This window comes from Amblyraja radiata, chromosome 27, assembly GCF_010909765.2.
Source record: "Amblyraja radiata isolate CabotCenter1 chromosome 27, sAmbRad1.1.pri, whole genome shotgun sequence".
NCBI classification, from domain to species: Eukaryota; Metazoa; Chordata; class Chondrichthyes; order Rajiformes; family Rajidae; genus Amblyraja; species Amblyraja radiata.
Window position 1 is genome coordinate 684646 of NC_045982.1, and position 25506 is coordinate 710151.

At 44.8% G+C, this 25506-nt stretch overlaps 2 protein-coding genes across 2 annotated transcripts in view; both read left to right on the forward strand.

Annotated features, from left to right (window-relative positions):
- LOC116988202 overlaps positions 1–25506 on the forward strand; it is a 35253-nt gene that overhangs the window by 7560 nt on the left and 2187 nt on the right. The window contains exons 3-5 of the mRNA XM_033044753.1: positions 5063–5339; positions 8552–8696; positions 9832–11988. Coding sequence (XP_032900644.1) covers positions 5063–5339; positions 8552–8696; positions 9832–10691 — 1282 coding nt within the window. The 3' untranslated portion in view covers positions 10692–11988. The remainder of the gene's footprint in view (positions 1–5062; positions 5340–8551; positions 8697–9831; positions 11989–25506) is intronic.
- LOC116988203 (small proline-rich protein 3-like) lies at positions 10824–11588 on the forward strand. The gene has a single exon (XM_033044754.1). The coding sequence runs from the start codon at positions 10824–10826 to the stop codon at positions 11586–11588; it is 765 nt and encodes a 254-aa protein (XP_032900645.1).

Sequence of the window (25506 nt, forward strand, 5' to 3'; positions counted from 1 at the left end):
AGATAGGGGGTGTTGTGGATAATGAAGAGGATTTCCAAAGTCTACAGAGTGATTTAGGCCATTTGGAAGAATGGGCTGAAAGATGGCAGATGGAGTTTAATGCTGATAAATGTGAGGTGCTACACCTTGGCAGGACAAATCAAAATAGGACGTACATGGTAAATGGTAGGGAATTGAAGAATGCAGTTGAACAGAGGGATCTGGGAATAACCGTGCATAGTTCCTTGAAGGTGGAATCTCATATAGATAGGGTGGTAAAGAAAGCTTTTGGTATGCTAGCCTTTATAAATCAGAGCATTGAGTATAGAAGCTGGGATGTAATGTTAAAATTGTACAAGGCATTGGTGAGACCAAATCTGGAGTATGGTGTACAATTTTGGTCGCCCAATTATAGGAAGGATGTCAACAAAATAGAGAGAGTACAGAGGAGATTTACTAGAATGTTGCCTGGGTTTCAACAACTAAGTTACAGAGAAAGGTTGAATAAGTTAGGTCTTTATTCTCTGGAGCGCAGAAGGTTAAGGGGGGACTTGATAGAGATCTTTAAAATGATGAGAGGGATAGACAGAGTTGAAGTGGACAAGCTTTTCCCTTTAAGAATAGGGAAGATTCAAACAAGAGGACATGACTTCAGAATTAAGGGACAGAAGTTTAGGGGTAACATGAGGGGGAACTTCTTTACTCAGAGAGTGGTAGCGGTGTGGAATGAGCTTCCAGTGGAAGTGGTGGAGGCAGGTTCGTTGGTATCATTTAAAAATAAATTGGATAGGCATATGGATGAGAAGGGAATGGAGGGTTATGGTATGAGTGCAGGCAGGTGGGACTAAGGGAAAATAATTGTTCGGTACGGACTTGTAGGGCCGAGATGGCCTGTTTCCGTGCTGTAATTGTTATATGGTTATAAGTTTGTAAGTTAATTGGCGTTGGTAAGTTGTAAACATTGTCCCCAGTGTGTAGGATAGGGATAATGTGTGGAGATCACTGATCGGTGCAGACACTATGTGAGCCGAAGGGCCTGTTTCTGTGCTGTATCTCTCAATTAAACTAAACTAAATATCTGGAGTGGGAGCCTTGGTCATGAAATTGTATAAACAGTGAATTAAAAATGGTTGATGGGCGGGCATGATCGACAATGAACTAAGGTGGACCTTGCTCGAAATGTTTATTTGTATTTGTTGTTTCGATCATTCACAGAGCTTGGCATGTCCTTTATAGTACAGTAGCCCACAAGATTGTAACTTCCACAAGAGTTTGCGACAGTCAATCCTGTTTGACAAGTCAGTGAGGCCAAGCATGTGGCAGCAGGGTTTAAAACATCTGAATAAGGACCAGGGCCACAGCATCACAATGGGGTGATAGTTGAGAGAAACGTTCTGGAATAGAGCAGTCAAATTAACGACCCAAGCCTTGGAGCTTTGTTTATTTTCCTAAAGATGACCAATTCAGTTTAGGTTCAGGTTTGTCATTGTCACGTGTACCGACGTACAGTGAAGAGCTTTGTTTTGCATGCTATCCAATCAGATTAGATAATATCATACATAAATATAAGCATGTCAAACTCCAGTATAATAGGTGGAGCAAAGGGGAAGATACAGAGTGCAGAATATAGTTCTCAGCATTGTAGCGCACCAGTTCCACAGACAAAGTCCAATGTCCGCAATGGGGTAGAGGTGATTAGGACAGTACCCTAGCTTATGGAAGGACCGTTCAGAAGCCTGATAACAGAGGGGAAGAAGCTGTTCCTGAGTCTGGTGGTGCGGGCTTTCAAACTTCTGTACCTTATGCCCAATGGAGTAGGGAGAATTAGGTGAATATTGTTACACTTTTAAAGGAAATCTACTTTTGGAAGTGGATACAATCTGACTGTTAAAATACATTTGGATATATATGTATGGATAGGAAGTGTTGAGAGGGCTATGGGCCAAATAGGCAAATGGGACTAGCCCAATATTCCAACTTGGTCGGCATGGACAAGATGGGCCGAAGGGCCTATTTCCGTCCATTTCCTCAGAGTGGCACATTAGTGTCATGTCAAAGTTATTCTCCCCGTCAATACTACTTTTATAAAACTATACACAAAATATGGACATTGTGCAATCGGGCATGGAATGCCTGCGATAAGAATTTCAATGTTTGTATATGACATGATAAATATGAATTTATTAGGCAAGTCTTAGTGAAAGTTACACGGTGCATTTTACCAGTGAGGACCGACTGATAGAAAAGAAGCAAAGCCCAACCAGTGGGAGGAAGTATTCCAAGAAGGCCGCAGATTATGACGATGGTAAGCCTGACACCAGCATTGTGATTGGTGAGGAAGATCAGAGAGAGACAGCATGGAAACAGGCCCTTCAGCCCAACTTGTCCACACCGGCCAACATGTCCCGGCTACACTAGTCCCACCTGCCTGTGTTTGGTCTGTATCCCTCCAAACCTGTCCTATCCATGTACCTGTCAAACTGTTTCTTAAACTATGCAATAGTCCCAGCCTCAACTACCTCCTCTGGCAGCTCGTTCCATACACCCACCACCCTTAGTGTGAAAAAGATGCCCCTCTGGTTTCGATTAAATCTTTCCCCTTTCACCTTAAACCTATGTCCTCTAGTTTTTGATTCCGCTACTGGGTAAAAGATTGTGCTCTCACCTCATCTATTCTATTTATGATTTTGTACCCCTCTATAAGATCACCCCTCATCATCTTGCAACCCCCCCACCAGGAATAAAGTCCTAACCTGCCCAACCTCTCCCTGTAGATGAGGCACTTGAGTCCTGGCAACATCCTCGTAAAATGATGCTGTAACCCCTTTGCATTTGTTCCCAGAGAGTGAGGGTCAGGCTGACACCGGGCAGGGTAAAGGTCCCCAGAGCAGATGTTACAGCTGTGGCCGCAGAAAGAGCAAGCAGGACGATGAGTGTTGTGGGGATCGTGGCGGTAAAGGTACCCGTGCCGCCAAGGACAGGTCAGACCAGCACTACTTTGACACCAGGATCAGTGACATCACCTCAAAGCACCTTCAGGAGAAGAGGTTAGTCATCACTTAACGTAATAAAAGGGAACTGCAGATGCTGATTTACAAAAAAAGACACAAAGTGCTGGAGTAACTCAGTGGCTCAGGCAGCATCTGTGGGGAACATGGATAGGTGACGTTTCACAGAGTGCTGGAGTAACTCAGCGGGTCAGGCAGCATCTGTGGGGAACATGGATAGATGACGTTTCAGGTCGGGACCTTTGTTCCCACTTCATTCCTCTCCTGATCTCCTCGTTCTGACTTCATGCCATCTCTCGGTGGCTGCTACTCCCGTGCAAATCAATGTCCCACCGTCTCCATGGCGACAGTGTCATGGCCTTGTGTGCGATGACGTCACCATAAGGTTTCAGTGACCTCATCAATCACCGTCAATGGTCGGTGCTTCCATGCCCCCTGTGCCCGGCACCTGCCCCCCCCTGGCCCGCTGATGAGTTGGCATCGGATGGAGAACTGTGGGTGCAGTGTAGTGTCTGCTTGAGGTGAGTCAAGGTGTGGCCTGGCGCATTGGGCAGGGAAGGGGCAGGTGTCTGAAGCCAAGGTGTGGCTTGACCCATGGGGGCAGGTGTCTGAAGCAAAGGTGTGGCTTGACCCATGGGGGCAGGGGTCTGGAGCTATGGTGCGGCCTGGCCCGTTGGGGCACGAAGGGGGCCAGAGGACCAGAGCTAGTGGGTATAACTGTGGCTCGCTGTGAACACCTGCCTATCCATGTTCTCCAGAGATGCTGCCTTATGGGTGGCACGGTGGGGCAGCGGTAGAGTTGCTGCCTTACAGCGTCAGAGACCCGGGTTCGATCCTGACTATGGGTGCTGTCTGTACAGAGTTTGTACGTTCTCCCTGTGACCACGTGGGTTTTCACGGGGTGCTCCGGTTTCCTCCCACACTCCAAAGACGTGCAGGTACCATGGAACGTGGGAGGTAAAATTGTAAATTGTGGCTGTGGTAGAATTGTAAATTGTCCCTAGTGTGTAGGATAGTGCTGGTGTATGGGGATCGCGGGTCGGCACGGACTCGGTGGGCCAAAGGGCCTGTTTTCATGCTCCATCTCGAAACGAAACTATACTAACCTGCTGTGTTACTCCACACTTTGTGTCTTTGATTGGAATATGATTCCCAAGCTAACCTTTCTGTCCTGGGCCACCTCTGTTACCAGAGTGAGGCCACAAGCACACTAGACCCAAGCAGGGTCTGCTCATGCATCCAAGCTCCTTCATTGATGCTAACCCAGCAGTATTAATATTGTAGGTTGCCACAATATGCTGGAGTAACTCAGCGGGACAGGCAGCATCTCTGGAGAGAAGTAATGGGTGACGTTTCGGGTCGAGACCTTTCTTCAGACTGATTTCTCTAACTTCCAGTAACCCTCTCTCTCCGTCCCTCCCCCACCCAAGTCGTACTAGCTTGAAAGTGATCTTGTTGAGTTTCATTGTCTGTAACTTGCTTTCACCTAACCCATAACTAACCTGTTTCCTTTATCATCATTACTTTTTTGCATATCTTTCATTCCTTTGTTCTGTATCTCACTACATCACCATCTATATATCTTGTTTCCCTATCCCCTGACTCTCAGTCTGAAGAATGGTCTCAACCCGAAACGTCACCCATTCCTTTTCTCCAGAGATGCTGCCTGACCCACTGAGTTACCCTAGCTCTTTAGTTTAGTTTAGAGATACAGCGCGGATACAGGCCCTTCGGCCCACCGAGTCCGCACTAACCAGCGATCCCCGCACACATTAACATTGTCCTACACACACTAGGGACAATTTTACAATTATACCAAGCCAATTAACCTACAAACCTGTACGTCTTTGGAGTGTGGGAGGAAACCAAAGATCTCGGAGAAAACCCACGCAGGTCACGGGAAGAACGTACAAACTCCGTACAGACAGCACCCGTAGTCGGGATGGAACCCGGGTCTCTGGCGCTGTGAGGCAGCAGCTCTACCCGCTGCGTGACCGTGCCACCACTTTGTGTCACAGTGCAGGGAGGTTTCCACAGAGTGCTATGTACTGACGACTGTCCCTTGCCTTTGGCAGCCTCTTCCCATGGAACGCGGCGCAGAGCGGCAGGGTGTGGACCCGGCAGAGCTCTCTGCTTCTTCCCTATGAGTGGGAGGATGACTGTGAGATGATCGACTGGGTGATTGACCAGTACGTACAGGAGGACAGCAGCATCTCTGCCTTCTACAAGGGCAGGCTCATCCTGACCCTGAAGGACGCTCTGGGAATCACCACCGTGACTGCTGATGCAGGGAACCTCCCGAGAAGCCTCCAGGGTCACCTCTTTGAAGCAAACATCCCCATCATCCCAGAGGTGCTCTGCTGCACTCTTGTGTTTCACTTCATTGTAATCCCAGTAAAGACATGTTGACACAAGCACTGCTGATGCTGCTCAATACACACAAGGACACAAAGTGCTGGAGTAACTCACTGGATCATAGACAATAGACTATAGGTGCAGGAGTAGGCCATTTGGCCCTTCAAGGCAGCACTGCCATTCAATGTGGTCTTGTCTGATCATCCACAATCAGTACCCCGTTCCTGCCTTCTCCCCATAACCCCTGACACCCGTACTAATCAAGTAACTATCAATTTCTGCCTTAAACAATATCCACTGACTTGGCCTCCACAGCCGTCTGTGGCAATGAGTTCCACAGATTCACCACCCTCTGACTGAAGGTCAGGCAGCATCTCTGGAGAACATGGATGGCGTTTAGGGGTTATGAGTGGGGGGGGAAGGAAAGCTAGAAGAGAAGAAGAGAGTATTGAGAGGGGTGGGAGTAATTGGTGGGGTCCACTTGGAACACGGGAGGGGAGGGGAATGGGGGAGTGAGTAAAAGTGAGGGGATGGGGATGAGAGGGCAGAGTGACACTTTCCAGCTTGCGTCATTGTCTCCACTTTAGTGTAAAGATACATTGCATAAACACTCCGCAAAGCCAGCTACTGGGAAACATGGAGGTGTGGTGGGATGCATCCTGGACACTTATCCTTAGGGGTGACAGGTACTGAGGGTTGGATGTGGGGAAGGGGCAGGGTGTGGGGGAGGGTGTGGAGAAGGGGGGTGAGGGGAGGGGGGAGGGTATGGGGAAGGGGGTGAGAGTGTGGGGGTGGTGTGGGTGTGGGGGTGAGAGTGTGGGGGTGATGGTGTGGGTGAGGGTGTGTGGGGGGAAGGGTGTGGGGGAGGGGGGAAGGTGTGGGGAAGGGGGTGAGGGTGTGGGGGAGGGTCGTGAGGGTGTAGGGGGGGGGGGGTGCACTGAGTGCAGTTTAATGAAGGCTACAGGACACAGATGGCCTGCCAGCCAGTGTACACTGTATTCCACTGACACTACAGACGGAATGGCTGAACACAGGCTGGTTTCCATAGTGACAGGGGGCACTACCAGGCAGTGCATCATGGTGTGTAGCTCGACGCTGGTCTGACAATGCAAGGGTTTAGGCCCCTGTGTGTGCTAGACTCTCATTGTCCAGAGCTGCACCCTGCTTTCCACTGAGTTACACACAGCAATGTGCAACACAGCTGGACAAACTCAACGGCTCAGGCAGTGACTGACAGGGGAATGGGCCGACCATGTTTTGGGTCAGGATCTTCAGACCGATGGAGTAGGGGGGAGAAAACTGCTGGAGAAGGGGGGGGGGGGGGGCGAGAAACACAGACAATAGGTGCAGGAGTAGGCCATTTAGCCCTTCAGGCCAGTACCGCCATTCATTGTGGTCATGGCTGATCATCCACAATCATTACCCCGTTCCTGCTTTCTCCCCATATCCCTTGATTCCGTTAGCCCTCAGAGCTTAATCTAACTCTGTCTTGAAAACATCCAGTGAATTTGCCTCCACTGCCGTCTGTGGCAGAGAATTCCACAGGTTCACAACTCTCTGTGTGAAAAAGTTTTTCCGCATCTAAGTCCTAAATGGCCTACCCCTTATTCTTAAGCCGGCAAGCAATAGGTGGAAGAAAAAACCCATTTCAGATGTTATGGAGAGAAGGCAAGAGAATGGAGTTAGGAGGGAGAGATAGATCAGCCATGATTGAATGGCGGAGTAGACTTGATGGGCCGAATGACCTAATTCTACTCCTATTCCTTATGACACAAAAGTGCTGGGGTAACTCAGCGGGTCAGGCATCACATAGAATCTTTTGATAGAGTCTTTTACCCAGAGTAGGGGAATAGGGTTAAGGTGAGGGGGGGGAAGATTTAATAGGAACCTCTGGGCAACATTTTCACCCAGAGGGTGGTGGGTGTAAGGAACAAGCTGCCAGAGGAGGTAGTTGAAGCAGGGATTATCACAACATTTAAAAGAAAGTTGGACAGGTTAATTGTTTGGAATGGCTTGGAGGAATATGGGCTCAGCAAAGATATGAGACAAGTGTAGATGGGACACCATGGTCAGCATGAATGGGTTGGGCCGAAGGGACTGTTTCCATTCTGTTTGTCTACATTACGTTTGAGTCGCAATTGTTTTATTTCTTATACAAAGATCTCAATTGTGTAGGAAGGAACTGCAGATGCTGGTTTATACCGAAGATAGACACAAAATGTGGATAAATGTGAGGTTATCCATTTTGGTGGCAAAAACAGGAAAGCAGACTATTATCTAAATGGTGGCCGACTAGGAAAAGGGGAGATGCAGCGAGACCTGGGTGTCATGGTACACCAGTCATTGAAAGTAGGCATGCAGGTGCAGCAGGCAGTGAAGAAAGCGAATGGTATGTTAGCTTTCATAGCAAAAGGATTTGAGTATAGGAGCAGGGAGGTTCTACTGCAGTTGTACAGGGTCTTGGTGAGACCACACCTGGAGTATTGCGTACAGTTTTGATCTCCAAATCTGAGGAAGGACATTATTGCCATAGAGGGAGTGCAGAGAAGGTTCACCAGACTGATTCCTGGGATGTCAGGACTGTCTTATGAAGAAAGACTGGATAGACTTGGTTTATACTCTCTAGAATTTAGGAGATTGAGAGGGGATCTTATAGAAACTTACAAATTCTTAAGGGGTTGGACAGGCTAGATGCAGGAAGATTGCTCCCGATGTTGGGGAAGTCCAGGACAAGGGGTCACAGCTTAAGGATAATGCGGAAATCCTTTAAAACCGAGATGAGAAGAACTTTTTTCACACAGAGAGTGGTGAATCTCTGGAACTCTCTGCCACAGAGGGTAGTTGAGGCCAGTTCATTGGCTATATTTAAGAGGGAGTTAGATGTGGCCCTTGTGGCTAAGGGGATCAGAGGGTATGGAGAGAAGGCAGGTACGGGATACTGAGTTGGATGATCAGCCATGATCATATTGAATGGCGGTGCAGGCTCGAAGGGCCGAATGGCCTACTCCTGCACCTAATTTCTATGTTTCTATGTTAAAATGGTGGAGTAACTCAGCGGGACAGGCAGGATTTTATGGAGAGAAGAAATGGGCGATGTTTCGGGTCAAGACCCTTCTGCAGTCTGTCCCGCTGAGTTACTCCAGCGTTTTGTGTGTAAGAAGCGAACTGCTTGCTGCGTTCTTGCTCATTCTGATGTTGCCCCCTTGCAGTACTGCTCCCCGGGACCTTCGTCCGATTGCCAGCCATGTGAGGAACAATGCAACAGAGAGCCCCAGACCCCCCAAGACCCCAGCCCTGCAGCACTCTGTGAGACGGCAGCACAGACAGCTGGGCAATCTGATGAAAGCCACCCAGGTACGGCATCACCTACAACATCACCATACACATCTTAATACACAATTATATATTATGAACAAAACAAAACCTTCAATGCTTTACATGACATTGACAGATATAAACTCTTATGTCAACTCTTTTGTAAAGAATATAGATAAGTACAAAGAAACTCTCAAAGAATAGAAAGTGCACACTATCTCCAAGGTCTTCAATCACCTTCCCATATTCTCATGCCTTGCCAGAATACTTGTTTACCTTTGGAATTAAACATCAAACTAAAGATTGAATGAACCTGGTTTTGAAAGGAAATGCTTTTAACAGTGGTGGTGGTGGGGGGGGGGGGGGGGGGTTAGGGCGGTGTGTGTGTGTGTGTGGGGGTTAGTGTGTGTGTGTGTGGGGGGTTGTGTGTGTGTGGGGGGGGGTTGGTGTGTGTGTGTGGGGGGGGGTTGGTGTGTGTGGGGGGGGGGGGGGGGGGGGGGGTGGGGGTGTGTGGGGGGGGGTGGGGGTGTGGGTGTGGGTGGGGGGGGTGTGGTGTGTGTGGGGGGGGGTGGGTGTGTGTGGGGGGGATGTGTGTGGGGGGGTGGTGTGTGTGTGGGGCGGGGGGGTTGATTGGTGTGTGTGGGGGGGGGGTGGTGGGTGGGTGTGTGGGTGGGGGGGGGGGGGGGGGTGGTGTGTGTGGGGGGGGGTGGTGTGTGTGTGGGGGGGGGTTGTGTGTGTGTGGGGGGGGGGTGGGGGGGGTGGTGTGTGTGGGGGGGGGTGGTTGTGTGTGGGGGGGGGTTGTGTGTGTGTGTGGGGGGGGGTTGCGGTGTGTGTGTGGGGGGGGGGGTTGCGGTGTGTGTGGGGGGGGTGGTGGTGTGTGTGGGGGGGGGTTGTGTGTGTGGGGGGGGGGGTTCTCTGATGATGCTGGCTACATTTTCCCTCTCCCCCTCACTCCCATCTCCCACTTTGTAAATCAACATTGGCACACACTATGCAGAAGGCACAGAATGACCAGGGCAGCTTCTCTGCAGAACACAAGTAGATGACTGAGGTGGGCAGGAATGTGGGAGGTTGGTACAAAGGAGGCAGCCATTACCAGAAGGTGAGGATGGGCGGCTGAGTTGCAATTCAACTTGGACTCATTCTTTTAAATGTTGGTTTTGTGCTTATCTAGCCAGTGAAGAACAGTATTACCAGGCGAACATGTGGAAACAATGTCACGACAACGTGATGAATCGATGCCAGGACAATGTGGGCCAACAATGCCAGGAGGACCATGTTGGCCAACAATGCCAAGACAATGTGTGCCAACAATGCCAGGGCCATGTGGGCCAACAATGCCAGGAGGACCATGTGGGCCAACAATGCCAGGAAAATGTGTGCCAACAATGCCAAGACAATGCAGTCCAACGATTCCAAGACAGTGCAGTCCAAACATGCCCGGAGAATGTGGGCCAAAGATGCCAGGACAATGCAGTGAAGCCATGCCAGGACAATACGGTGAAACCATGTCAGGAGAATGCGGTGAAACCATGCCAGGAGAATGCAGTGAAACCATGTCAGGAGAATGCGGTGAAACCATGCCAGGAGAATGCGGTGAAACCATGTCAGGAGAATGCGGTGAAACCATGTCAGGACAATGTGGGCCAAAGATGTCAGTGCAATGCGGTGAAACCATGCCAGTGCAATGCGGTGAAACCATGCCAGGACAATGCGGTGAAACCATGCCAGGACAATGCGGTGAAGCCATGCCAGGACAATGCGGTGAAACCATGCCAGGACAATGCGGTGAAACCATGCCAGGACAATGCGGTGAATCCATGCCAGGACAATACGGTGAAACCATGCCAGGACAATGCGGTGAAACCATGCCAGTGCAATGCGGTGAAACCATGCCAGTGCAATGCGGTGAAACCATGCCAGGACAATGCGGTGAAACCATGCCAGGACAATGCGGTGAAACCATGCCAGGACAATGCGGTGAAACCATGGCAGGACAATGCGGTTGAAACCATGCCAGGACAATGCGGTTGAAAACCATGCCCAGGACAATGCGGTGAAACCATGCCAGGACAATGCGGTGTGAAACCATGCCAGGACAATGCGGTTGAAACCATGCCAGGACAATGCAGGTGAAACCATGCCAGGACAATGCGGGTTGAAACCATGTCAGGACAATGCGGTGAAACCATGCCAGTGCAATGCGGTGAAAACCATAGCCAGTGCAATGCGGGAAACCATGGCCAGGACAATGCGGTGAAACCATGCCAGGACAACGCGGTGAAACCATGCCAGGACAATGCGGTGAAACCATGCCAGGACAATGCGGTGAAACCATGCCAGGACAATGCGGTGAAACCATGCCAGGACAATGCGGTGAAACCATGCCAGGACAATGCGGTGAAACCATGCCAGGACAATGCGGTGAAACCATGCCAGTGCAATGCGGTGAAACCATGCCAGGAGAACGTGGTGAAACCATGCCAGGACAATGCGGTGAAACCATGCCAGGACAATGCGGTGAAACCATGTCAGGAGAACGTGGTGAAACCATGCCAGGACAATGCGGTGAAACCATGCCAGGACAATGCGGTGAAACCATGCCAGGACAATGCGGTGAAACCATGCCAGGAGAACGTGGTGAAACCATGCCAGGACAATGCGGTGAAACCATGCCAGGACAATGCGGTGAAACCATGCCAGGAGAACGTGGTGAAACCATGTCAGGACAATGCGGTGAAACCATGCCAGGACAATGCGGTGAAACCATGCCAGGACAATGCGGTGAAACCATGCCAGGACAATGACGGTGAACAGGTCAGGAGCACGCTGGTGAAACCATGCCAGGACAATACGGTGAAACCAGGCAGGACCAATCCGGTGAAAACCATGGCAGGACAATGCGGTGAAACCATGCAGGACAATCGGTGAAACCATGCAGGACAATACGGTGAACCTGATGGCAGGACAATGCGGTTGAAAACATGGCAGGACAATGCGGTGCAACCATGCCCGGACATGCGGTGAAACCATGGCAGGACAATGCGGTGAAACCATGTTCTGGACAATACGGTTTGAACCATGGCAGGAGAACGTGGTGAAGCCATGCCCGGACAATGCGGTTGATGAAACCATGCCAGGACAATGCGGTGAAACCATGCCAGGACAAAGCAGTCCCACGATTCCAAGACATTGCAGTGCAAACATGCCCAGACAATGTAGTGAAACCATGCCAGGACAATGTGGGCCAAAGATGCCAGGACAATGTGGGCCAAAGATGCCAGGACAATGCTGCCGAACAGCATGTGACAACCTCTTCAGACTGTGTAAAGTAAGTCAATCAGGTGAAGAATTACTAACCATGTGTGTACATCTACTCCAGCTGGACATATTTGCTGATATTTCTTTTAGGTTTCTGTAGAATGAATATAAATAACAAACAATTTGCACAATCTTTAAAATTTCATAAATACTGAGTAGGGATCATTCATAAAAATAATGTAAACTCCCGATATAATAGTGGAAAATGTTTGTTTCATACTGAATTTACTTTTTTCATTTAATAAACACACCATGGAAAATAATATCTATCTTTCTATCTCATCTTGTATTATTCCTGTTAATATCAACTTATTATTGTATCATAAATATTCTGCCTGGAACACTAATCATATACTAAGACATCAAAAATGCAATGTCTGATTGGTGCAAATATTTAATCAGCAACAAATCCCAAATATTGGCACAGAGTGAGTGCTGGAGTGAGTAACTCTGCGGGTCAGGCAGCATCTGTGGAGAACATGGATAGGTGATGTTTTACAGAGTGCTGGAGTAACTGCGGGTCAGGCAGCATCTGTGGAGAACATGGATAGGTGACGTTTCACAGAGTGCTGGAGTAACTCAGTGGGTCAGGCAGCATCTGTGGAGAACATGGGTAGGTGATGTTTCACAGAGTGCTGGAGTAACTCAGCGGGTCAGGCAGCATCTGGAGAACATGGATAGGTGACGTTTCACTGAGTGCTGGAGTAACTCAGCGGGTCAGGCAGCATCTGTGGAGAACGTGGATAGGTGATGTTTCACAGAGTGCTGGAGTAACTCAGCGGGTCAGGCAGCATCTGTGGAGAACATGGATAGGTGACGTTTCACAGAGTGCTGGATTAACAGCGGATCAGGCAGTGTCGTGGTTTACAAGACTCAAAGTTAGGATAAGATGACACGGACATGGAGAATTCTTCAAGAAGACGAAAAGCCTTTAATTTGCACAAATCTGGGCCTGGAACATTCAGAGATAGTACAGCTTGGCCACTCTCCAAATGTTCTCTGATCCATAATTTCAGGCAGCGTTTTATTACAATTTCAGTTCTTATCTTTGGCTGCTTAGCATGCATGTATTTTTACTAACTTTAACCTCTTACTGTCCTTGCCCTTTATCTCCAATCTCTGAGTTACCATGATGTTCTAAGCTAAAGCAAAATAAACTAAGCAATAACATGTTTTTGGGCCTTGACTTCTGATCACATAAAAATAGCTGACATCTGCGAGTTTTACTAAATGTTTTAAGCATATTGGTAAAATTAAGAAGTAACGTGTTTCTTCTATATACATTCTATAAAACTTCTATATAACTTCCTTCTCTGAGACTTTACAAAGTCTCAAAAGACAAAGAAAACTACACACACATTCCCCAGGTCTAATCACTCATATAGCCCTAAAATGCAGGCTCTTTTAATTAATTTTACGTAATGCTGTGTAATGTTCTTTCACTGGCTCCTTGGGAAACTGGACCAAAAACCCACCCCCATTACGTGAGGCAGGAAAAAAGATCCAGCTCCCCTTGCAGGCTACATTTAACATTTTCCTAACAGTTCTTCTTCATCGTAGTAGTATTCTATCACCCAGGTCCACTTTCCTTTAGGGCCGGATTCGTCTGCATCCGTTATCATTGGCAGTTGTTTCACAGTATCTTTCACCAGGAGGGACTTAATACAGGGGAAAACACAGCACAACATTATTGCCACTGCAAGTAGTACGACCCCAATGGTCAGACCAATTTGAATCAGCCATTCTCCCCAAACCCCCCAACATCCTCTCCACCCACCCACACAATTGATGTCTTAACTCTACGTTTCTTTTAACCTTACTCCTTAGGTTTTTAACTTATCCATGGCTTTAGTGAAAGACCCCTCCGGGCTAGTATTATTATGTATGAAATTGAAACATTGTTCACCAAACAAGACACATACACCCGTTATTCTGATCTTATTTACACCAATTTCATAGTCACTAATGTCTCCAAAATCCTCACATTATCTTAACCATATAACAATGACATCAATGAAACAGGCCACCTTGGCCCTTCTAGTCCTTGCCAAACACTTACTGTCACCTAGTCCCATCTACCTGCACTCAGACCATAACCCTCCATTTCTTTCCCGTCCATATACCTATCCAATTCATTTTTAAATGATAAAATCGAACTTACCTCCACCACTTCCACTGGAAGCTCATTCCACACAGTTGCCACTCTCTCAGTAAAGAAGTTCCCCTTCATGTTACCCCTAAACTTCAGTCCCTTAATTCTCAAATCATGTCCTCTTGTTTCAATCTTCCCTACTCTCAACGGAAAAACCTTATCTACGTCAACTCTGTCTATCCCTCTCATCATTTTAAAGACCTCTATCAATCCCCCCTTAACCTTCTTCCTCTCCAAAGAATAAAGACCTAACTTGTTCAACCTTTCTCTGTATCTTAGTTGCTGAAACCCAGGCAACATTCTAGTTAATCTCCTCTGTACTCGCTCTATTTTGTTGACATCTTTCCTATAATTTGCCTATCAAAATTGTACACCATACTCCACAATTGGCCTCACCAATGCTTTGTACAATTTTAACATTACAACCCAACTTCTATGCACAATGCTCTGATTTATAAAGGCCAGCACACCAAAAGCTTTCTTTACCACCCTATCTACATGAGATTCCACCTTCAGGGAACTATGCACAGTTATTCCTAGATCCCTCTGTTCAACTTCATTCCTCAATTCACAACCATTTACCATGTACGTCCAATTTTGATTTGTCCTTCCAAGATTTATCACCTCACACTTATTAACATTAAACCCATCTGTCATCTTTCAGCCCACTCTTCCAAATGACCTAAATCTCTCTGTAGACTTTGAAAATCTACTTCATTATTCACAACACCACCTATCTTAGTATCATCTGCATACTTATTAATCCAATTTACCACACCAGCATCCAGAATATTGATGTACATGACAAACAACAGTGGACCCAACACAGATCCCTGAGGTACCCCTCTAGTCACTGACCTCCAACCTGACAAACAGCCATCCACCATTACTCTCTGGCATCTCCCATACAGCCACTTTTTAAGCCATCTTGCTACTCCTTACTAAACCTTCTTAACCAAACTTACTTCCTTATTGAACCTTGTCAAAGGCCTTACTGAAGTTCATCTAGACATCATCCACCACTTACCCTCATCAATTTCCCTAATAACCTCTTCAAAAATTCAAGATTAGTCAAACATGACCTTCTAATCACAAATCCATGCTAATTCTTCCTAATCCTACCCTATTTATTCAAATTCTTATATATATTATCTTTAAGTATCCTTTCCATTAATTTGCCCACCACTGATGTCAAACAACGTTCTTGTTAAAACTCTACTCTTTTCTCACTTCTTTGTCCTCCTGTTCACTTACGTCAGGGCTATTATCTATTCGTAGCTGCGGGACAGCCCTCATGTAATGATTGAAATGGTACCATGTATATCAACCTTCTACCTGAACATCGGTCGGTGGTTCGGAAATCTCATACATACACCTTATCTCCAGGTTTAAATTCGTCTGCACTTTAATTTCCCTTCTTATATGCTTGGCATTTGATCAGCTAGTGACCCTGACTTCAATATTGCTCTTATCAGGTCTAACTTTACTGCTAACTTTTGGTCTCCGTTGCTTTTCTCAAAGCCTTTCTATTTCCCTACTGCTCTAAACATATGACAAACTCCATAATCATATGCTTAGTCGGTATAAACTTCATCTTTCTCACTTTCCCTCATGTCACATTCTTCTCTTAAAGCCTTTAATTTCTGCCAACTGAGCAGAGCAAGGTTACAGGCTTCTAATTTAATTACCTTAAAGTCTAATTCATCCTTATACACCATTTCAAACCCTACATACTTGCTATTATGATCCCTTTTAACAATAAACATTTACAAACAAAACCTTTTTGTCTCCATCATTCAAAAGCTCTAACTGTAAAACATTATTTAGGCTTGTTTGTCCTTCTTCCTTCATTATCTTTCTTAATGACGTCACAATTTCAACATATTTTCCAATCTAGTCTGAACTATATCCTGCCTTTCCCAAGGTCATCATCCTCTGTCCTACATTCTGAAATATTTTAGACTTACAATGTCTCTCTCTCTTACATTGCTTCTCACTTGTGAACAAACCAACAAATCATCCACATCCACATCATCAAATACTTTCTAAGGGTACATCTTCCAACTCTGCCTTTATCATCTGATTAAAACATGGGGCTAGTATTCAAAACCTTACCTCATCCTAGCCTTTCTTGACATCCTCCTTTAAATCCCTCCCTCCCTTGGGGACCCCAGTCTTGTTAGGGCTTATATCCAGATTAATTTCACTTCTGATAGGACATTTTGAGGAAACGCTCCCCCAAAGACATTTATTATTGGCATGTAATTCTCTGGCCCTGCTTGGTTTTGTCATAGGACTCACTTTGTGTCAGTTCATCACTTACTTCAGTCTTTCCAACCAGATCCGTTGTTATTGACAACATTGTCTTTCTTTTTTCACTCTCTTTCTTTTTAAGCCCTTCCTGCTGGTTTGCAAGTCTTTCTCCTATCTTTGCGATATTTCTCGACCACAGAGACCAACTGGTCGCTGAATCGGGGGTGGGAAATAAATGACAATCCCACCACCTCCTCCAATCTAGGCTTGACTTTAAGAGGAATGACATCCACCACAGTAGTTCAGAATATAATGTTCATTAACTGGTTGCCTTCTATTTCTTGTTCATTTTTAACTCTCCACCGTTTCAGCTGGTTTTCCAGATAGGCTGCTGGATTATTTGCCTCTCCAAGTGTATCTCCCCTTTATTCCTTGGGGTTCACCTTAAGTGGGTAACATTGTCTCAGGGCCTGCCATACCCTCTGCCTGACTGTGTCAAACAGCATGCTATTGCTTATTACATTGTTCACACATTTTTATACCAGCCATCTTCAGTAGTTCTGTCAGTTTAGTGGTTCCTATCACTTTCACCAACAGTGCCTTCAAATCTCCCATAGCCAATAATCGTCCCACGTTCTCCTCCTCCAAAGTCCTAATCCATTTCCTCCCCCATCAGGGATATAGGGTGAGGTATTTTTTAGCCCTTTCAGTTTATGGGAGCCCCAAGGGATAATTGTGTCTGTCCTGCTCTTTTCTTTTTAAAGCAGTCTCATCAATTTATCCTTATGCTTCCCACTTTAATCGTTTCTGGTATGCCTTCTTTCTTATTCTAAACTCAATTTTGTGCTTCTCAAATATTCTAGCCTCCTTGCAAATTCATTCACCTTTCGTTTTAAATCTTCCACTGACTCCTCCTGCTTTATTACTTTCACACCTGTTGTTTCGTACTTCTGTTATCTCCTAACTGCCTCTCTCTCCTTTCTTACTAAACTGCCTAAGTGTATCTAATTCCTTTCCTTTCCGCTTTCCCCACTTTTCCAACTTATCTGTGGCCATATAATTCATAATTAACAATTTCATCTTGTCACACATTTACCTTAAAAGTGCCTTCCTTACGTCACTTCCTCAAATCTCAGCAAATTCTTCAAATCTCACCAAACAATCATTACCCTTCTCCAACCAGCATGTTTACCATAAAACAACAAACCATAAAAGCTGGTCATGTTTCATTAATTAACTTATTTCCAATTATTTCAATCCATTCCCACCACTATTTTAAATGTCCAATTCCTAGCACTAGTAACAATTTTCCAAATTAACTTTACTGAAAAGAAATCTAAATGAAACATCAGAAAAAACCAAGCAACCTACATTTTCCAACTTCCCCTTTTAGGTTACGAGGATATCTTACAGCTGTTCGTAACCTTCCCCCATTGCTTCCAATTTATTTAAAGGAACATACACCTACCCACAGTGGAAATTTTAGATTCTGCTGTGGGGGGACGTTTGTGTTCAACTCTATAATTTGTTGTGTTCTATTTTATTTTATTTATTTATTAATTAATTTTTTTACCTTTTTCTCTGATTGTTATGGAAACTTATTATCTATTTTATGTAAAACACTTTTGATGTCAAAGCGAGTTGACTCAAAACGTGCTACTGTATATAAATAAAACTTACTTGTTTACTTACCCTTACAATGTGGTCTACAAATACAATAAACAAAATAATTATCACATATATAAATTTCCTCATTCATTCAAAACCGGTTTTTATGCACAAATCACATTCGTTCCATTCTTACTTCAAAGGTAATTATTCAATTTTCTACATGTATTAAAATTTCAAAATTAACATTTATATAATTTTTTTTTTTTTTTTTTACTTAAATTTTAATTGATTTTTAAGAGATATTTACAAAACAGTGCAACACCATCACCATAAATAAAACAAAGTAAGAAAAACAGCAATCAAAATAAAAAAATAAGTAGATAGGAGGGAAAAAAAAAAGAAGTAAATATATTAAAAAATTGGAATAAGACCGTGTGGTTCACTTACCAAATTAAAAAAAGAAAAAACATTACATTGATTAGTTATCTGGAGATAATTCAATATTCATATAAACATACCATCTAGTTCTATATAACGCAAGCTTCCCATATCTAGCTCGGCATTTATCTAATTGGTGTCATGGCTCAAATAAACGGTCCATTTTTCCCAGATCTTCTCAAATGAATTCTCCTTGACTCTCAAGGAATATGTCAATTTCTCCATATTAAAGGTGTCTCGCACAATTTCTAACCACTGTTCCTGTTTTGGACTTTTTTCATTAAGCCACTGCCTGGTAATGGCCTTCTTACTTGCTGCAAGCAAAACTTTAATCAAATATGTATCTTCTATTTTTACAATATCTTTAATACGCCCCAGATACATCACAGGGCAGGTATTTGGGATTTTATAACCCAAGATATTATTTACAGCTGCATTAACATTTTCCCAGTATGGCCTTATCTTTACACAGTTCCAGAAAATATGCGAGTGGTCTGCCTCCGTACTCCCACACAGCCTCCAACAGTGTTGTTGGACAGCAAGTTGTCCGCTTTTTATTTTAGGTGTTATAAAAAAGCGAGATAGATTCTTCCAGCAAAATTCTCTCCATACTAGTGAGCTTGTGGGTGAGCATTGTGTTTCACACATTTGATACCATTGTTCTTCTGTTATTTGAATCTTTAATTCTGCTTTCCATTTTGTTTTTATGTAGAGCGTTGATTCTCCCCCGCTTCCCACCAGAGCTTGGTAGAAAGCAGAGATGACCCGAGACCCCTTCTGTTTGTATGCATCCACAATCACCTTGATCACATTATCTGAAGTTTCATCCAGTTCTGGCCTTATCTATTTTGTAAAGTAGTCTCTTAATTGCAAGTATCTAAAAAAATCTTTGTTTTCGAGACCATACTTTGACTTTAAATCTTGGAAGCTCATAAACTCGCCATTTTCTGAAACTGTATACATTGCCGTTATGCCTTTTTGTGCCCATTCTTTGAATCTTGAATCATACACCCCTGGCTTAAACTTTGAGTCATATGCGAACCACTTCAATGCGTGAACCCCTCTTTTTAATTTGTATTTTTCTACTATAACATTCCATATTTCTAACGTAAATGCTACTATTGGATCCATAGCATGTCTCAAAGCCCCTCTCAGATATTTGTCTCCCACCAGAATCTGGGTCTGGTAACCCTGTATCTCCCTTTCCAATTTTTTCCATGGAGATTCATAATCAGGTCTACACCAACAAGCCAGAGGTCTGAGTTCAGCTGCATAAAAGTATTTCCTCAGATTTGGTAAAGCCATTCCACCCTTGCTTGTCGGCAGTTGAAGTGTTGTTGGTTTTATTCTTGGCTTTTTGCTATTCCAAATGAATCTAGAGATCATTTTATCCCAGGCTATGAATTTATCTCAGGGGACATTAATTGGGAGAGATTGGAATAAATATAGTAGTTTAGGTAGGATATTCATTTTTACCGTTTGTATTCTGGCACTGAAGTCTAGAGGAAGGGTCGACCACCTTTCAAAATCCTTTTTGATGTTTTCTTCAATTTTGTTATAATTAGTTTCAAACAAGTTGGAAAGTGTTTTGGTTATAGTTACACCAAGATACTGCATTGTTTTAGAGTTCCATTTCAGATTATATGCCTCTCTGATTTGTTGGGATGGAGAATAATTGAATGAAAGAATTTGTGTTTTTGTTATATTCCATTTATACCCTGAGTAGTATCCATATGTTTCAAATAGGTTCATTTATATAATTCTTATCTCCCTCCCAAGCCAAAGTAGGATGATCCAATCCTCCATCAGTCAGGTTCCCAAACGCTGTGATTGGACATTGATTCAGATCGTGACCAGTCAGACTCACCGTCACTCAAATTCTAACCACACCCCACTAAATCACAACCAATCAAAATCCTAGTCACTCAACATCTGACCACACACCACTCCAATTAATTTCCAGACAAAGGAAACACATTTATTTTCTGATCTCTCAGCTTAAAGAATGCTGAAAGCTTATCTCCACAAATAGTTAAGACACTCAGTCCTTAAACCATACACTTATTATTGCTATTCTACTTTCTGATATTCTACAATATTCTATCACTGTGTACACCTTCTGCCACGCACCTACCCCAAATTCGTATTTTGCCTGTATGACCCCTGGTCACCCAAGGCGTTGTCCACACAATACCAGCCTCGCCCGTGCAACCCCCTGATTTCTCAGTGTGGTAACCACGAGGTCTTAATACCTGCCTCGCCCGTGTAAACCCCTGACCTCTCAGGGTGGTAACCACGAGGTCTTAATACACTTAATGCTATCACATTACTTTCTTATCACAACTATTATTACTCACCACACACAGCACGGCCTTCTTGGACAATCCTCCCGGTTCTCCTTTTTAGAACAATTTAGTGCCAGATTCTTGGGTCGGAGAGACCTTCTAACTACCTAGGCACTTCTGTGTCCCCAATGGCTTATCATGAACAACAGGTTATTAGTCCAAATGAAGCGGAAAACCGCCTCGTTTTTAGGTGGCCACCTTTGTCCTGTTGTCCTTAAGAGCCACATTGGGGGCTGGGAAGGCCCTGGGCTACTTGTCTTTTAATTAATGGTCTCTTACCGACCCTGCTCGCAGCGCCAATTTGTCGTGGTTTACAAGACTCAAAGTTAGGATAAGATGACACAGACACGGAGAATTCTTCAAGAAGACGAAAAGCCTTTAATTTGCACAAATCTGGGCCTGGAACATTCAGAGATAGTACAGCTTGGCCACTCTCCAAATGTTCTCTGATCCATAATTTCAGGCAGCGTTTTAATACAATTTCAGTTCTTATCTTTGGCTGCTTAGCATGCATGTTTTTACTAACTTTAACCTCTTACTGTCCTTGCCCTTTATCTCCAATCTCTGAGTTACCATGATGTTCTAAGCTAAAGCAAAATAAACTAAGCAATAACATGTTTTTGGACCTTGACTTCTGATCACATAAAAATAGCTGACATCTGCGAGCTTTAATAAATGTTTGAAACATATTGGTAAAATTAAGAAATAACGTGTTTCTTCTATATACATTCTATATAACTTCTATAGCAGCATCTGTGGAGAACATGGATAGGTGACGTTTCACAGAGTGCTGGAGTAACTCAGTGGGTCAGACAGCTTCTGTGGAGAACATGGATAGGTGACGTTTCACAGAGTGCTGGAGTAACTCAGCGGGTCAGGCAGCATCTGTGGAGAACATGGATAGGTGACTTTTCACAGAGTGCTGGAGTAACTCAGCGGGTCAGGCAGCATCTGTGGAGAACATTGGATAGGTGACGTTTCACAGAGTGCTGGAGTAACTCAGCGGGTCAGGCAGCATCTGTGGAGAACATGGATAGATGACGTTTCACAGAATGGTGGAGTAACTCAGCGGGTCAGGCAGCATCTGTGGAGAACATGGGCAGGTTAGGCCTCGGGTCGAGACCCTTCTTCAGACTGATTGTAGTGGGATAGGAACTGTTCTGAACTTCTGAAGAGTCAATGCCACACACTAGTATGTGGCTTCCAGCATCAGCAATGGTCAAATTCACACAAATCCAATCGTGTAGTAGCATGCAATAGTCTGCTGAATCACTGTCTTTGGGAAAAGGTACAAATTATTCTGTCATTCCCTAAAATATATTCGTAATTGTTAATTTCATCCCGATATTTACAAAATTGAGTTTTGATTTGCAAACTGGCTTTTTTCAACTGTGTACTTTTATGACAAGTATAAAGTAGCCTACCAGAGCACGGGAGAAATTCAGAGTCCAGCAGAGGAGGACAACGGGCTTAATTAGGAAAGGGAAAATAGATTATGAAAGAAAACTGGCAGGGAACATAAAAACTGACTGCAAACGTTTTTATAGATATGTGAAGAGAAAGAGATTAGTTAAAACAAATGTAGGTCCCTTGCAGTCAGAAACATGTGAATTGATCATGGGGAACAAGGACATGGCAGACCAATTGAATAACTACTTTGGTTCCGTCTTCGCTAAGGAAGACATAAATAATTTGCCGGAAAGAGCAGGGGACCACGGGTCAAATGAGATGGAGGAACTGAGTGAAATCCAGGTTAGCCGGGAAGTGGTGTTAGGTAAATTGAATGGATTAAAGGCCGATAAATCCCCAGGGCCAGATAGGCTGCATCCCAGAGTACTTAAGGAAGTAGCCCCAGAAATAGTGGATGCATTAGTGATAATTTTTCAAAACTCTTTAGATTCTGGAGTAGTTCCTGAGGATTGGAAGGTAGCTAATGTAACCCCACTTTTTAAAAAGGGAGGGAGACAGAAAACGGGGAATTACAGACCAGTTAGTCTAACATCGGTAGTGGGGAAACTGATAGAGTCAGTTATTAAAGATCGGATAGCAGCACATTTGGAAAGTGGTGAAATCATTGGACAAAGTCAGCATGGATTTACGAAAGGTAAATCATGTCTGACGAATCTTATAGAATTTTTCGAGGATGTAACTAGTAGAGTGGATAAGGGAGAACCAGTGGATGTGTTATTTCTGGACTTTCAGAAGGCTTTCGACAAGGTCCCACATAAGAGATTAGTATACAAACTTAAAGCATATGGTATTGGGGGTTCAGTATTGATGTGGATAGAGAACTGGCTAGCAAACAGGAAGCAAAGGTTCGTTGGTAGGCAGCAGGTTCGTTGGTATCATTTAAAAATAAATTGGATAGGCATATGGATGAGAAGGGAATGGAGGGTTATGGTATGAGTGCAGGCAGGTGGGACTAAGGGAAAAAAGTTGTTCGGCACGGACTTGTAGGGCCGAGATGGCCTGTTTCCGTGCTGTAATTGTTATATGGTTATATGGTTATATGGTTAAAGAGTAGGAGTAAACGGGTCCTTTTCAGAATGGCAGGGAGTGACTAGTGGGGTACCACAAGGCTCAGTGCTGGGACCCCAGCTATTTACAATATATATTAATGATTTGGACGAGAGAATTGAATGCAACATCTCCAAGTTTGCGGATGACACAAAGCTGGGGGGCAGTGTTAGCTGTGAGGAGGATGCCAGGAGGCTGCAAGGTGACTTGGATAGGCTGGGTGAGTGGGCAAATGTTTGGCAGATGCAGTATAATGTGGATAAATGTGAGGTTATCCACTTTGGTGACAAAAAACAGGAAAGTATACTATTATCTAAATGGTGGCCGATTAGGAAAAGGGGAGATGCAGCGAGACCTGGGTGTCATGGTACACCAGTCATTGAAAGTAAGCATGCAGGTGCAGCAGGCAGTGAAGAAAGCGAATGGTATGTTAGCATTCATAGCAAAAGGATTTGAGTGTAGGAGCAGGGAGGTTCTACTGCAGTTGTACAGGATATTGGTGAGACCACACCTGGAGTATTGCGTACAGTTGTGGTCCTAATCTGAGGAAAGACATTCTTGCCATAGAGGGAGTACAGAGAAGGTTCACCAGACTGATTCCTGGGATGTCAGGACTTTCATATGAAGAAAGACTGGATAGACTCGGCTTTTACTTGCTAGAATTTAGAAGATTGAGGGGGGATCTTACAGAAACGTACAAAATTCTTAAGGGATTGGACAGGCTAGATGCAGGAAGATTGTTCCCGATGTTGAGGAAGTCCAGGACAAGGGGTCACAGTTTAAGGATAAAGGGGAAATCCTTTAGGACCGAGATGAGAAAAGCATTTTTCACGCAGAGAGTGGTGAATCTCTGGAACTCTCTGCCACATAAGGTAGTTGACGCCAGTTCATTGGCTATATTTAAGAGGGAGTTAGATGTGGCCCTTGTGGCTAAAGGGATCAGGGGGTATGGAGAGAAGGCAGGTACAGGATACTGAGTTGGATGATCAGCCATGGTCATATTGAATGGCGGTGCAGGCTCGAAGGGCCGAATGGCCTTCTCCTGCACCTATTTTCTATGTTTCTACGTTTCTATCTTTGCCTACCCATCTAACAGTGGCTGCTGAGCATAAAGGGCAGAGGTAAAGGGCTAAAGCAGGGCCAATGATCAATGTGGGTACAGTGACTGCATCCATCAGAAATGGCCAGAAATTTGCAATGCACCATCTCCCATTTCATAAGTTCCAAGAGAAGAATTAGGCCATTCGGCCCATCAAGACTACTCTGCTCTTGACCCAGAGCACAGAACATCAACCAAAGACATTGTCAAATTACTGGAAGCCCTTTAGAATTCAGCTCAGAAACTGCTATGCATTAGTTCAAAGAGTTCATGTGATAGGAGCAGAATTAGGCCATTCGGCCCATCAAGTCTACTCTGCCATTCAATCATGGCTGATCTATCTCTCCCTTCTAGGCCCATTCTCCTGCCTTCTCCCTATAACCTCAGAGCCTGTACTAATCAAGAATCTATCTCTCTGCCTTAAAAATATCCACTGATTTGTCCTCCACAGCCTACTGTGGCAATGAATTCCACAGATTCACCACCCTCTGACTAAAGAAATTACTCCTTATCTCCTTTCTAAAGGAAGGTCCTTTTATTCTGAGGCTGTGGCCTCTGGTTCTAGACTCTCCCACTAGTGGAAACACCCTCCCCACATCCACTCTATCCAGGCCTTTCACTATTCGGTAAATTTCAATGAGTGCCCCCTCATCCTTCTAAGCTCTGACTGATTTCAGGTACTGCCTCCTTGTTTGGTCAACTCATGTTCTTTGGGCAAAGCCTTTATATTTCTGAGTGTGACACCACATGGTAATTGCTGGGTCAACAATGGACATGATAGTCACATGGATATGGAGGGAATGGAGGGTATAGAGAGTACGGATCACGTGCAGGCAGAGGATATTAGTTTAACTTGGCATCATGTTGGGCACCATGATTGTGGGCTGAAGGGCCTGTTCTTGTGCTGTACTGTTCAATGTGATGGAAGGATTCAGACCTAGTTGTGGTCAAATGGGATTGGTGAAGATGGGTAAAAGGTTTGGCATGGACTAGGAGGGCCGAAGGGCCCTGTTCCTGTACTGTTCGACTGAATGATGATGACGAAGGTGCTTAATTGCCAGAGACGGCTGTGGAGGCCAAGTCAATGGATATTTTTAAGGCAGAGATGGATCG

Excerpts from the sequence above, each read along its gene's own strand:
- LOC116988203 (XM_033044754.1), top strand. The coding sequence starts at position 10,824 with ATGTCAGGACAATGCGGTGAAACCATGCCAGTGCAATGCGGTGAAAAC.